This window comes from Crocodylus siamensis, chromosome 2 (genome assembly GCF_052110815.1).
Source record: "Crocodylus siamensis isolate JL-2025a chromosome 2, ASM5211081v1, whole genome shotgun sequence".
Lineage (NCBI taxonomy): Eukaryota > Metazoa > Chordata > Crocodylia > Crocodylidae > Crocodylus > Crocodylus siamensis.
This window is the reverse complement of record NC_143396.1, coordinates 61,114,096-61,129,069: the sequence shown is the minus strand read 5'-3', so window position 1 is coordinate 61,129,069 and position 14,974 is coordinate 61,114,096. Positions and strand designations below refer to the sequence as shown.

The following is a 14,974-nucleotide window of genomic DNA, read 5'->3' as shown; positions in this document are numbered from 1 at the left end:
GAGTCAGTCCTCCAGGACAGACACTCTGGTTTGTGGCCAAAGAGTCCATGATGCTCCTGCTGCCTTGGCATTGTCAAAAATAAGTTATGGACATGGGGTGGGTTATGGGTGTGGGTGGGAGTGAACGGGTGTGAGGAGTGGCAGGGGGATGTCGGGGGCTGTTGAGGGCTGTGAGGAGTGGAAGGGAATGCCAAGGGGGTGTGGGGAGTGGTGGAGGGGATAGCTCCGGGTGTGCAGGGCAGGGGGAATAGTAGCTCGTGTGCGGCTGGGTTGGGGGTGCAGAGCAGCTATAGTGAAGCTGGCAGCATGCGGTGGGACCTGGACCAGCCTGGTGTGGCTCACTAGTCTGGCCTTGCACTGGAGCAGATTGAAGGGCTCTTGGAGACATGCACAGGAGCTGTGCCTCCCAGAGCCATGTGACTTGCTCCAGTGCAAAGCTGGACTAGCGAGCCGCATTGGGCTGGGCCAGGTCCCACCATGTGACACCTCCCTGCAGGCACAGAGGGGAAGGTAGTGCTGCCACCAGAGGCAGGACTCGGTGAGGCACACAGGGACAGCATGCCAAGCCCACCTGGGTCCTGGCAGCCCTGGGACCGGTCTGCATGGGACTGGCCAGGCCAGGCAGCATGAGTGGCCCCAGGGCCAGCAGGACCCAGCTGGGCTCATCGCGCTGTCCTCAAGACCTGCGAGTCGGTAGCAGCAGGCTCAGAGTGCACCACCGTGTATGTGTGTGTGTAGTGCTCTTTTGTTTTAATTATGGAAGAACATGGATTTTGGGGTATTTTTAAAAATGGATTTAGGATGCTGCTGCAGCAGTCCAGCTGGCACAAGGGGTAGTGTCCCCAGATACCAACTGACTGGGCCCCAGGAGCTCCTAAGTGTGAGTAGCCCTGAGCTGCTTGCCAGGGCAGCTTTTCATACTGATGAAGACAGCACAGGTGCTGGCCCCGGGCTCTAGGTCCCCCGGCTGTAGATTTGGGAGGAGCCAGGCAGGGTTATTTTGCCCCAAGTGGCACAATTTGCTCCACAACAAAGTGTATGTCTGAGCATGTGTGCTGAGGCAAAAAGCCCTGGCTCAAGTTAGTACCACTTCTATTTGAGCTGCTGCAAATGCACATGCTTGCAAGTGTGGATATGCCCTAAGAGTGCTAACATTGCTTTTTACACCACAACATCCTTGAAAGGATCTCAAAGCACTCAAGGTGCTATAGCCTGATTGGGAATCATTTCTTTAATGGCATCAGAAGTTTACAAAAGCTGCATTGATGTGCAATTTTGGTAGCAATAAAAGAACTCGGGATCTACAGAAGAAAATAAAAGAAATCTTTGCCATGGAAAAGGCATCACAGGGATCTGATTTAACTGGAAGTCCTGGTGGTTAAGACAAAAGAAAATCATTACATGGAATTGCAGAAGGGAAAAAAGAAGATCAACATTACTGCAGTTGTGAGAAACAAAAATATCTCATAACACTTCAAAAGCTGAAGAAGGTTTGAAGCAGAATGGTACATACTAGGCAACTTAAAAACAAAACAGAGAAACAACAACACTATCAGCAAAACAAAGTTTTTGAAGGTGACCAAGGGTAATTTTTCAGACAGAATCAGAAGAAAAATGTAAAAAATATAATGATAAATTAACTAAGCTTGATTGATTTTTTGAACGAACTCTAGGAAAGGAAGGCACCATATAATACTTTGGCAAAGCATACTGAAAAAAAAAAGATAACATGACTAGAGTGGTGTGATTAATCAAACTGAAGTGCAGATCATGGATGATGATGAACAAAGAATACTGAAAAAAAGACCTAACTGGAAAGCACTAGGATGGAATGGAATTCAGAATTTTTGGTTGAAGAGGTTATGAAATGTACATCCTCAGCTAAGATACATACAGAAATTCTAGTAAAAGGTATACCTAGCCAGAAGGCATAAATGAGGGTCTGTGCTCATTAAAAAGAATACAGGAAAGGACACAGTCACAGGGAGAAGCCAAGGGACAGACCCCGAGGAGCCAGGGGGGAACCCCGGGGTTCAGGAACTCAATGGTGCAGTGAAAAGGAAAAAGAAAGAAACAGAAAATTCCTCACCTGTAGCAGGATCCGTGGCGAAGCTGGAAACGGCGGTGGGACCTGAGCGGCTTGTTAGCTGTGCCTTCATACAGCTGCAGCCAGCTGATACAGGGGGCAGCAGGAACTGGACAAAGCAGATAAAGAGTCACTGGTGGAGAAGAGGGGGAGAGACCCGGAGGATGGCCAACCGGGAAATCGCTCATGGAGTCCACACAGCGGGGAAGAGGAAGGAAGACTGTCTCCCGCAGCATGGAAGAACACTGGGAAGCCTGCTGCAGGGAAGATGCTGCTGATGGTGGGACAGGAGAGGAAGCAGAGGCACCCTGCTCAGACTGAGGACTTGAATTAGAAGACCAGGAAGAGCAGGAAGAGGTGAACGCCTGGGGTTACTGCAATAGAAGTGGAGAGGCCAGCAGTGGTTAAGACGCCCAACCAGGTGGGACCGTTGTGGGCTCAGGAGGGCTCGAAGAGGTGTCCCCGGTGGGGGATGAAGGGAATAGGCAGTGTGGAGGGCTGCAGAAGATGGGCCCCAGCATCATAGAGCTGCCCCAGCAGGAGACATGGGGAAGATGTACCCAGGGGGATCACCCAGGGTCAAATGGACCCACAGGCTGGGCGAAGAGTGGAAGGGAGGACACAGCAGCCTGCAGTCCAGGGTGGACCCAGTTTAGGGTCAGCTAGAGTCCTTAGAGGTCCGGGGGCCTGATGTGGTGGGACCAGCTGTAGGAGCAGGTGATAAGGGAGCAGAGTGAGTCTCATAAGTACCTGTTGTATTTTTCAGTCTCTGGTACTTTTTTCCTTTTTGTGTTTCCTACCTTTGGAGGGGTTGTGAGGCATGATAGAGAGCCCGAGTGTTGGCTAAACCAGAGAAGGGAGTTTGCAGTCTCAAGGGAGGCTAGATGGCTGAAACACTCGGTGGGTAGGTCCAGGGTTTGGTCTGCCTGACCTACAGCCCGTCTCTGCAAGAGGACACGGGGCAACAACAGTCAGGGATCTGGCCGAAGCACATCAAGAACCCGTCAAGGCAGGGCGTACGGGCAAGGTAGAGGGGAGGTGGAGTCTCGCAGAAGATCGTCGTCCAGCAGTCCCACAACCGAGAGGACCCCAATAGTTGGACTCCCCACCACTGAAGAAGATACAAAGTCATGCAAGAGAGATTGGGAGAGAGACTATCTAGGGGAGGGACATCTACTCAGCAGGCCCACAGGGATGGACAAGCGGACAACTCTAAACATCCGGGGATGTGTGGTGCATGTTTGAGGCCAGGCAGGCACAAAGTGGAGCACTGGCTGGGAATCTCTGTGATTCTGAGAACCAGAGTCTGGAAGAACAACGTGCAGTGCAACCGGTGGCCATGAAACCCCCTGATGTGTTAGGCCAGAATTTGCAGATTCTGACCCAGATTTTGGATACACAGCAACAAATGCTGGGGCGTCAACAAGACTGGCTTTGACACGGCCTGACCACATTTAAAATGCTCCGGATGACCAGTGAAGATGACCCAGAGGCATATATCGAAGACTTTGAAAGACATGCCATCCTGACGGGCCTGGACAAGGGGTACCGGGCTAGCCAGTTAGGCACCCTAGTCATGGAGAAGGTCCAAGCGGCCTACCGAACACTCCTCAGGGAGGACGCCTGGGACTATGAAGCTGTTAAGGCAGCAATACTATACAGGTTAGAGATTAACTCTGAATATTACACACGCCTGTTCTGGGTCAAGAAGGGGGCAGATGAAAAGCGCCCGCATACCACATTTCTCGGACCTGGCAGCACCACTCTCAGATGCACTAAAAGGACCCTCAAAAAAGGGGGAAAATGGTTAGAAGCTTTCAACTACTGAAGAAGGCTCTGTGCGAAGAGGAAGTAGTACACACCCAATTTTACGAAACCCTTTGTGTTGCAGACAGATGCATCAGAAGCGGACCTTGGAGTGGTACTGATGCAGGAGGATGGAGGACTGGAAAGACCGGTGGCATATGCAAGTTGCAAATTGTTACCCGTGGAGATTTTGAAATCTCTAAAGGCATATCCAGATGAGCTTGCATGTGTCTCTTGCCCCACCTCAAACCCTTTACATTAAAAATTTAAGACCCGTGATTTGCTTGCTAATGATATGGAAACTTCTTACTGGAATCATTAGCAAGATGCTGACAAATCATGTTAACAAAAGTATACAGAAGTGATATGGGATAAAGTATGATCTGATGGTATGCAAAACTATACTGACTGATGTCAGAAGGAAAACAAAATAATTTTCCTACTGTGTTGGACAGATTACCATATTTAATCATTTCACAGATTTCATGGACGTTAGGGGCTGGAAAGGACCTCACAAGATCAAGTCCAACCCCCTGCCAGAGGCAGGAAATCTGATGGGGTCAAATGATCCCAGCAAGACATGAATCCAAATGCCTTTTGAATGAGTCCAGAGTAGGTGCTTAAACCACCTATTGGTGGAGTCTGTTCAGATCCTGGACACTCAAACTGTAAAGAAGTTTTTTCTTATGTCCAGTCTAGACTGGCCTTCCAGAAGTTTGTGGCCATTAGGCCTAGTTATCCCTTGGGGAGCACTGCTGAATAACCATTCTCCCAGATAATGGTGTACACTGCTTCTGTACTTATAGAAGATGTGGTTTTCCCTTCCATTTAACAAGTGGTAAAAAGCCCCTTGCCTTACAATGAAGCATGAGGCAGCGAGGGGGGGCGGTATGAACGGGAGAGGGGAGAGATGAAAAGGGGTCAGGAAGCTGATGTGACTTTGGCCTCAACCTGGGACTGGGGCTGGAGCTGAAGCCAGGGCCACAGCTGCCATCTACCTGCTCCACTGCCTCTGCACACCCTGCCACTCCTCCCCTGCAGCCCCTGGTCTCCCCCCCATACTGTTTCTTCCTCTCTCTTTCCCTCTCTGTTTTACTCCTGCCAGTCGGCTCTTTCCCTGCTGCAGACCGGGGCATAGAGCGTCAGTATAGCTCTGTAGGAGCAGTGGCACAGAGCAGGAACTGCTGTCCCAGCCTGGTCTCAGAGCAGCAGACCCAGCTCCCTGCTGGTGCTGCTACAGGGCTGGGCTGGAACAGCAGTACCAGTTTCACACCAATGCTATGGGGTGTGCTGGAGCTATGCTTTGTGCTTCAGCAAGATAGGAGCCTGCTGGTGCAGAGCAAAGGTAAGGAGAGGGAGGGGTGGTGGGGCAGGTAGTGGGAAGAGAATTCAGTGGGTGGGAGAGATGGGAGGAAGTGGGACGGGGACCTGGACCTGGGGTTGTGGGTGGCAGAAGCAGCATGGAGATGGGAGTAGGGTGAAACAGAACAGAGAATTGGGACAATTTGAGGCTGTGGAGTGGGTTGAGGAAAGGCACAATGAGGGCAAGAGGGAGGTGACAGGAAGCAGGGGGGTGAGCTGCCTGCTCCTACCACCTCCCCCGCACAGTCTGCCTTACCATATGCCTTCCCCTATTGCCTCTTCCATTGTCTGTCCCCCACCACCTGCCCCATTACTGCAAGCCTCATCACCTCTCCCTCCCACCACCAGCAGTAGTGGCGGGGATGAATTTAAGATGATGCTCTAATAATTAAATTTCATACCTGGTCTATTCTAATATTTTTTTTTAATTCTGTGTGTAGAATCTAATTATTCAGGAGTTGTCTAACATTCAGGGTTGTCTTGCATTTGAATACATATGGTACGTAAATACATATAGTACTGAGTCCCATGAATGGATTATATTTATGTTTCAAATAATGAAAATACATATGTTGGTGAAATGTATACGGAGTAGCTTAGAAAAGTAGGCAGTTGGACAACTATAGTAAAATACTATGTGAGGTAAGACTACAGTGTGGGATTTTCTCAAATAACACCTTGTTATATTCTTATTTCTGTTTTTTTGCATTGCTAAGTTACATAAATAACATTTATTAAGGAAAGAATCCTATTTCAGATCTATTCTTATATTGACAACAAAACTACATGGCTAGAATATGGTTTAAAATAATTTACTCAATAATTAAAACCATAAGATTTTCTTCCCAAGAAGTAAGAATGGTCTTGGGGTAAAGGGGATGCATATCTTCTTATCTTAAGATATTAAAAACATCCTGCCTGAATATTGAAAAGAACAGAATCTGACAATAAAAGATATCATACTATTGAACACTAAGGATTTAGCAAGTTTTTATACAGAAATGAGGGAGACGTTACAGAAATTACAGAAAGATTACTTAGAGGGTTATTAAAAACATTTAAAAACAAAGCTCAATTAATGAAACAGAGATAAGACTAAAGCTTAGTCTTTAGTCTGCAGTTACGTAGTATTCTGGCACTGCAGTTACGCAGTATTCTATTGGTTCATCTAGTAAACTGAATGAAGACTTGATCCAAAGGCAGTGGGCAGGATGACAAACATAAATTAGCAAAATAAAATGTAATGAGCATAAACTCAGATATCAGGCATCTTCCAAGAAGGATGGAGGAAAAGGACTGAACGCTGTTGAAGATCTTGTTGAAGAGCTATTGAAGATAGCAGGAAAAATGAATGTGCAATAATAGCAAAATCTATGAGACAGCGAAGATGGACTGATTTGGATTTTTGATAAAATTCCAAAACTAAAGGTTGTACTCCTGTGGAGACCTTGGGATGACAAGATAAAGAGGCAGAAATGAACAGAAAAAGAAAAACAGAGAATTTTTCAAGTTCGTGTTTTAGGAAAACAGCTGTACAAGATATGTTAAAGCTAAATTATCTGGTAGGAAAGATATTAAGTCCAGAATGCAGGATGTGTAGCCAAACAAGAAATCACATTGTAAATACATGTACCAAGTTGGCTGATGCATAAAACAGGGCATATTAAAATCAAAGTATCATGCATTAGGGCTCTACAGGAAATATAAACTGTTACTACCACAGTTCAGGGAAAAATATAGAAAAATAGGAATATAAAAATTGTGGGCTGCTTCTTTGTTTTCCAAGAACTATATAGTAAAAGACTAGATATGGCAAAAATGAGAAAGGAGAATACTTCATCATGGGGTTCTCTTTCCATTTGAGGAGAGCATTACATTTAAAACACAAAAAATTGCAAAAATAAAAGGTCAGTTACAGCAAGATTGTTTGATGATGTACAAGAAACACAATTGTTCAAGGATGCCTAGCAAGCTATATATCCTGTTCCATTGATCACTCACTCAGGATGGAATACTGGTATAAATACCACATTGGAAGAATGGTTGCTAGCTAGCTCTGGAAGATGAAATATTTGCCTGCCTGTTTCCTTTGTTAGCTAATATATATTTATGTACTTTAGGAGACAACTTATACCATTCAAATTTTATTCAGAATGAAGCCCCTGTAACGGTGCACACCCAAGTTACCTGCCTGGTATGGCATGGAGGGCAGGGCTGCACTTAACTTGGCCAGCTCTGCACCAACCAGAAGGATGCCTCTGGTTCACCTGGAGCCCCAGGGCAGCAGGCCAAAAGAGCACCAGAGACTGGAGCATGGGAGAAGAGCAGCCAGGTTACTGGAAGTGGGTCTGCCTGTTTTTACCCCTGCTAATGGGCCCGGGGAGGAGGCATGTCCTCCCTGGGTAAGAGGACACTCTTCCCACTGTTGGGGAGTATGAGCTGGTGTGTTCCCCGCAGCTGGCTGCCCTCTGTGTGGCAGCTGAGGAACCAGCTGCCTCTCTCCCAGTTGGGATTGTGGAGAAGCTGTGAGTACTTTTTTTACCATGAACACCCAAGAGACACCATAGGAAGGCCTTCTGGCAGATGGAGCCAAGCAGGACCCTATGTGTGTTTCAGCAAGGGCCAAGTGCTCACCCAGGAGCCCATGCTGAAGGACCTAAGCCCAGAGGGGCTCAAAACAGGTAGCCGCAGAAAGCCTGCAAGGGGAAACAGAGGAAAAGTCTCCCCAAACAGGCCCTCAGATAGTACAGGTCCATCAGGACCATATGAGAATAGGGAGCATGCCAGCAAGTAGCTGAGGGGAGCACTGGCCTCGCACAGGCATGATAGTGACTGCTCTGAGGCAAAGGCAGACCTGGCCCGGTGCCAGATCAGGAAGGGGCCCACTCAGAGAAAACATCTCATCAAGAGGCAGAAGGGGCCCAAGAGTGGGGACAAGAGGGGTTCACAAGGCCCAAAACAACCCATGACTCTGAAAAAGGGGAACAACTTGGGGCAGCAAGGCATCAGTGCCCTGCCTGGCTGCCAGGTCTGAACCATTTGACCATATCTGTTTAGTTTTTCCTTTTTGCAAAACCAAAGGCAGTGGTTGGATCCACAGAGTCAAGCCCCAACAGTCTCCCTGCAGGAAAGAGCAGGTAGCAACACACTCAACATCTTAGTGAGAGTGGCAACAACACCCAAGCAGAAAATGGTGGGCTGTAGGGGAGGAGAAACCCCACAGAAGATAGACCACCACGATAACACATGGCCCACAGAGAACTACTATATCACCCCCAGGTGAGTCCAGGTTCACCTATAGGAAAATCATATCATGGCAGGTGAGTGGGTTGGGTGTGACATGGCCCCAGTGATGCAGAGAAAACCAGGATCCCTGCTACTGAGCCACAATCACATTATAGGCAATGAGTACAGACAGATAGTTAGTTACCTGTATTGGTCAGAACAAGGTATCAGGACTGGGTCATAAACCCAGTACCAACTGTAGAAGTTTATGCATTGCTGGATGATTTAAGCTTTAACGTGCCACTCTGCCCTGCCTTCTGCACTATCAACAATGAAGAATTTGGCAACTGTGATGTCTTATGAATACTCTTTGGCATAACGAAGACTTGGGGCAGCATTATATAGTCTGCTCCGATGTTTATGAAGAGCTATCTAGCTATAATAATTAGTTTTTCCTTTCTACTTGCAGAACTTTTCTTTTGGTGTGGTGTGGTGGGAATAGAAAGAGTTTGTTTGAGAGATATTATACTAAAGAGACCAGAGGATTAGCCTTTCAAACCTGGAGTTACTCATCAGCTGAAGAGAAGGAAACAAAGCAATAAAGTGAGAGAAGCTACCAGTAAAAACCACCAGCAGCAAAATCATAGTTAAAGGTCTAAAATAACATGGTTTGAAGGATTTTGCCAGCCTGTTCCATCACATAGGCAGAATTTCTGAAGTGTACAACTCTGGATCACAGATTTGTTATGAATGAGGGAAAAGCTAAGCAGAGACACAGATGCAATTTGTCCTGATGCAATTTTCTATTTTCATATTTCAGGTATATCTAGTCATCATCAAACCCCGAGTGACACATTCTTTATTATTATTATTTTTTAAATGCCAGTATAAGTTTAGGAAATGGTAATGTCAAAATGCCGCCATCTCTTCTAAGTGGTAACATCTCAACTTGTTGGAAGGTTAATTATGACATTACAGCCTGATGCAAACCACGTGAAGCCCAGGGAAAGTTTCCATTGACTTCAATGTAATTATGATCAGAGGTACAATAAGACCTCATAAGCAGCAAAATTGATGCAATTTCACTACATGAAGGGGACAAAAGGTGGAGAAGCCTTTCCGGGGGTTCAATGTATGTGGGATGAGCTGCCAGCCTGAAAAAAACCCCACCTTTAAAAGGATTCAGGGAGTTCTGAAGGGAGTAGGGGCAGGTCTAACATCAGTGTTAATCCAGAGACCAAGCTCCCAAAATTTGTTGGAGGTGACAGGGAAGTAATTATGCTTCCTAAACATGAAGCTTTGGCAATTGTTCCACAATCTGATAAATATGATTTATTTCTCTCTCTTCCCCGTGTAGAAGAAGGTTAACTATGATCAATTACATAAATCATATTTTATTGTTTTCATAATAAAAGTTTCAAAATAAAAGTTGGAGGGAGCTAGGGTTAAAGAAGACACAGAGGCTTTGTATTTCTTTTGCATGTTATTATTAAGAAATGTTCACAAAGATCTTGATCCAATTCACTCTGAAGATAGTGAAATTGTCTTGTCATTGGCCCAGATTGGGACTGAAGGAATTTTGCCACTGAACTAGTAGACACAATGTTTCGTACAGGCACGTTTGTGTAATAATGGCATACTTACATAATTAGGTGTTCATTTTCTAAATCAAAGTATGTGAAGGATCATTTATTTTAATAAATAAACTAATTCTTCATTTTGAAAATTATATGCTCTCCCTAGTGATTTTATCAGAGATGACAGCTGAGATGAGAATTATAAAAATAGTTGGTAGTGGAAATAAATACATAAAATACATTTTTGACAATTGATGTAAAGATATAGAAAAATACTAACCATCAGCCAGTGAAAGTTAGCAGGTTGAGAGATGCATATTAGGGACCAGCAGCAACCTCAATCCCCAACAATTTTAACAACACTTAGTCACTGGTTAATCGCATAGTAAGCAAGCCAAATGTGCAATACCTGTTTAAGGCTTCAGTAGCATTCACTGTCAAGAACAATTTCATTTAATAGAAGACTCTGCTTTTTCTTTCCTTTTTCTATTCATTACCATTCTGAAGGATACTCAGTAGTAGTATAATATGTGATTCTGCAACAAATTGAGCTTGACTGCTCCCATGTATGTAACTCTGTAAAATAAAAAGAAAATACAAAAAAAAAATCATTAAGAACACTGAAAATGGAAGGATTATTATTTGTGTCTATTAAAATAAAACCTGTTTTGCAAAATCGTGCATAAGCAATAAGATATTTAAGTATAAAGCTAGTGTGAAAAGCTAAAAATACTTAAAGCGAGTTAATATGCAAATAAATACAATATACTAGAATGACCATGCAGATTTTGTAAATCACACATAGTTAAAATCTGATCTGTATTTATGCCAGATTTTTTTCTGCACTTTACACACTGAAAGAGATTTCAAGTTCTTCTCAGAAGTAATAGTTCTGACATACTGCCTAACACTGCTTTTAGCCACTGCTTTGTTGCATGGGGAGATGATGGGATTAAGGATGTACTGAAGTATGGCTTTATTAAAAGTTCAGTGTTAAAGCATGCCTGTGGGACCTAGATTGACCAAATTTTGGACAGAATTTGCGAACCCTGGGAGATGTTGCCACTTTTTTGCCTTTCTATCACAGTGAACTTTAGAATATCTATAGAATTCCAACCACGAGGAAACCATCTGTATTCCTCTGAAAAGCACTTATATTTGTATGAAGATGGTGAGAGGGCAATCACCTTTAATGGTGATCCACAGCTGTTCTCCTGTTGGGTCTCACTGCCCAATGTTAACCTGTATTTCAATGCAATGAACATAATTTCCCTTTTATTGGATGTACTAAGTGCAGTTTCTTATCCCCTAAGTAAGATGTCAGCAACCTTTTACCAATGGTGGGCCAAAGTGTGGCTACAAGATGGGCCACCACTTTCAACTCAGCCATTGCTGCTTCCTTTGCCAGTTACTGCCTGCCACTGCATGCAGCTGTTGATTGTCTACACCAATGGTTCTACATGCTATTGAAAGCTGCTGCTGGCCAGATCTAACCTTGACAGGCCCAGATCAAATCTCTGCATGGACCACATCTGGCCCATGGGCCAAGAGCTGCTGACCCCTGCCTTAATGCAACCACCATGAAATCAAATTGAAACTTAGAATATTGTCCTTTGAAGTTTCCCATCCTTTTTTGATTGTTCATATTTGAGTACCATTTTCCTAGAGTTTCATCAGTCTCTTTTTGCTTTGCATTTATATACCGTTACATATTAATAAAAAATCCCTCATAAAAATAAGATATTCTAACTATACATGGACATATGTGAAATTAACCAATAGTTTAGTGTTTTTCCCAAATTTTCTTGCAATTGTTTAGTATGGTATGAAACTACCATGCAACAATGATGCATCAAACAAAATTTGCCATGAGAGGTATGTACAAGTGTTACATTTCCACTGGTAGAACTGCAGTTCCTCTGTAGAAATGTTAGGTGTTAATGTGTTCACAGTGCTTCCCTCAGTCTAAAAATGGCATGCATGATGGAAATCTCTACCATGAATCATGAGGTAGAGATTACCTCCAGTACAGCTTCTACCAGAGAAGAATTGTACATTTACCCTATCAATTGGAGATACTGTGATGCCCTCTGCCATTTCAGCATGCATTGCTTTGGACTCCCATTCCCCTCCAGTGAGAGACTGTGAAAGGGGCTGAACTCCACTGCTCTAGACAAGTGTAGAGCAACCCCTGTCCATTGTCAACTTTGGGACTGGGAAAATCTGTCCCCTCTCCACAGCCCCATGTTGCACACCAGGAAGGTACTGGCCAGGGGGTGGGGGGATGTGTCCCCTGAACAGGATCCAAACCTCTGTAACCTTGAGAGAAAGAGCCAGAACCCCAGTCCCAGGACCCAGATACAGACCCAAAGACCCAGAACCTCAAGACTCAGAGCTACCCACCCCTCCTCCCAGTCCTAGCACAAAGGGTGATGCCCCCAGAGCAAGCCCTGCACATGTAAATGAAAGGTTCTATGCGGCACTACATGGAAGAGATGGGGAGCCAGGTACTGGCAACCCCGACTTTGCACTCTTAATTGGTTCCCAAAAAACCGAGCATTAAGTGAAACGAGTGTTAAGCGAAACCAAAAGTTTCTGATGACCCAAAGTTTTTGATGGTGACCACAAGCATTTTTAATGACCCAAGATGTCGACCACGAGCATTATAATGAAACTCACTGATCGTTAAATTCAACCAGGTGTTAATTTAAAATGAGCGTTATAGCGAAATAGCAATAAGCGAAGCAGCGTTAAGCAAGGGTTGGCTATACAGATGAAACCTCCAACCTCACTTCCTAGGAAAGGGACCATGCCTAGGCAGGAGGGGCCACTTGTGGGTATCTACAAAATTATGGGCGGGGGTGGGTATTGCTGTTAATCCTCCACCCTGGGTGGGCTATGCACAGGGCTCAAGGTACCAGTGGTTGTAAATTCTGTGAATAACTGTAAGGTCATCCCTCCCACCCCTCATCTTTTCTCTGAGGTGGACCAAAGGCACCTATCCAGGGCCCTAGGCCATTTCACACATCATAAGTAATCAAGGGAGAAAGCAACTCATATTTGGGTACAACAACCTGTTTAACCCTAAGGCTATCCTCTGTGGCTAAGAAGAGCATAACAATGCTCCTTCCTGCAAATGCTGGAAATACAGCCCCCATCCATCTCTAATGCATTGAAAAACACAATCATTAGTCCTTCCAAACTCCATCCATAGTTCCACCAACACCACCCCCAACCGCCAAAACCAGTTCTGTGTTTCCTGTTAACGGGTGGTCCCTGGGTAGACCTGGATCAAGCAGCTCTTCCCAGCAGCAGGAACAGCTAGAATCATGCACCCTCTGCTCTCCCAGGTTGCAAATAAGTAGCAAAATCTTTATTTCTTAAGCATTCTAAGGTTACATAGGGACAAGCACTGAGGTTCCCTGTACTGCAGCCTTCCCAGGGCACAGAAGGCAGACAGAAAGGTAAGTGGGGAATGTGTGAAAAGGTACAGTTATGGGAAAGGCTGGCAAGTTCATTTCTCAGGGAACAGAAATGATACTGTTAAAAATGAGCACTGCTGAAGATGGGCACTATTGAAAAGGGAAGTGTTCCTGAAGACAGAAACAGGCACAGCTGTCTAGTGCTGCAGCAGAGGTGGATGTGACATCAAAGTTGTAGATGAGAGGTCACTTGAGGCAGCACTTGAGAGCTCCAGCCCCAGATTCTTTTACAAAATCTGGGCCTGAGAGGCAGATCTGAGGCTTACAGGAAAAACAATCATTGAACTGCACTTTCAAAAACCCATGCAGCCCTGCCCCAATCCTAGAAAGACTTTGCCCTTCCCCTGCCCCAATCCCTAGGAGAACATATATCAATACATCTCCCAATGTCTACTTCTCTCTGCTATGTTACAACATATAGGCAGGTAGCTAGGTTGGAAGTTCACCATGGCTTGGGAGCAGAAAAGTGGATATGGATTGGACATCTCCATCTCCTCAAATTTGAAAGCATAGGAAGCAAGCATGGGAGTTGACGGCAGCAACAAGCAGAGCTGTGCTTGGGGTGGGATGGGTGAGCAAAAACCTTGTTTGATTATTGAGGAAATCCTCGCTGTGATTACTGAGGCATCCTTGGGGGTGACCTTGTCATAATCACAGCCACAAGTAGCATTCTAGCATCATTCTCATGTTAAGAGGAATACCCAGTTTTTCACCCACATGATCAAAGTATGCAATCCCTATCTTGGACTTTTACACATCTTGGGGGACCAGTTCCTGTAGGAGTGGAGCAAAGAGGGAAAGGGACTCCCTCACACAGTAGTAAAGATGGTCCTACCACTAGGTTGTTTTTGTCATGGTGATACCGGAAGAAAGTACAGTACAGTTGCATCTTATGCTGGGGTTACGTTCCGAAGACAGCGCGTATAGTTGAAATTGCGTATAGTTGAAATCACCGAGCTTCGGTGCCGAGCAGCTGCTGCCGCTGCAGGGCCTGGACAAGGCAGGCGCGGTGCCACACAGCCCATGCATGCAGTGCAACAGCTGTGCCTTCCACACACACTCCTCGCCCCTCTTGTCCTCTGCCGCCTCGTCTCGCCAGGGCAGTCAACTGAGTGTCAGCTCCGCAGCATGTTGGCGTGTGCGGGCACGTGCAGGCAGTACCATGCGGCGCCGCACTACACGCCGTGCCCTGGCTGGCACCTGGCGGCCAGCCCCAGCAGCTGAGCATGTATAGATGAAATCGCGTAAGTTAAATACGCATAAGATGCGACTGTACCACATTGTTCTTGCAGTGATAGGGTTGGAGAGGTTTGCCTATTCAGTAAGAAAACACAAATCCCAGCTAGATTGCACATCCAGGAAACAAAACAGTGAGAGGAGCCCATTCCTGCCTGTTTGGAAGTTACAGCAAAGTAGGTTTTGCTGCTTGGATTAAA

At 45.4% G+C, this 14,974-nt stretch overlaps 1 protein-coding gene across 3 annotated transcripts in view; it reads right to left on the bottom strand.

Moving 5' to 3' along the window:
* TUSC3 (tumor suppressor candidate 3) overlaps positions 1-14,974 on the bottom strand; it is a 317,666-nt gene that overhangs the window by 69,971 nt on the left and 232,721 nt on the right. Inside the window, exon 7 of one of the 3 annotated variants that reach the window (XR_016440710.1) lies at positions 10,466-10,632. Coding sequence is in view for 1 of the 3 variants with exons in the window: in XM_090035996.1 (XP_089892122.1) it covers positions 10,569-10,632 (64 nt within the window). In the remaining 2 variants the exon portion in view is untranslated. Of the gene's footprint in view, positions 1-10,465; positions 10,633-14,974 lie in introns of those variants that run through there. The other 2 variants (XM_090035996.1, XM_090035997.1) reach the window with 2 other exon arrangements.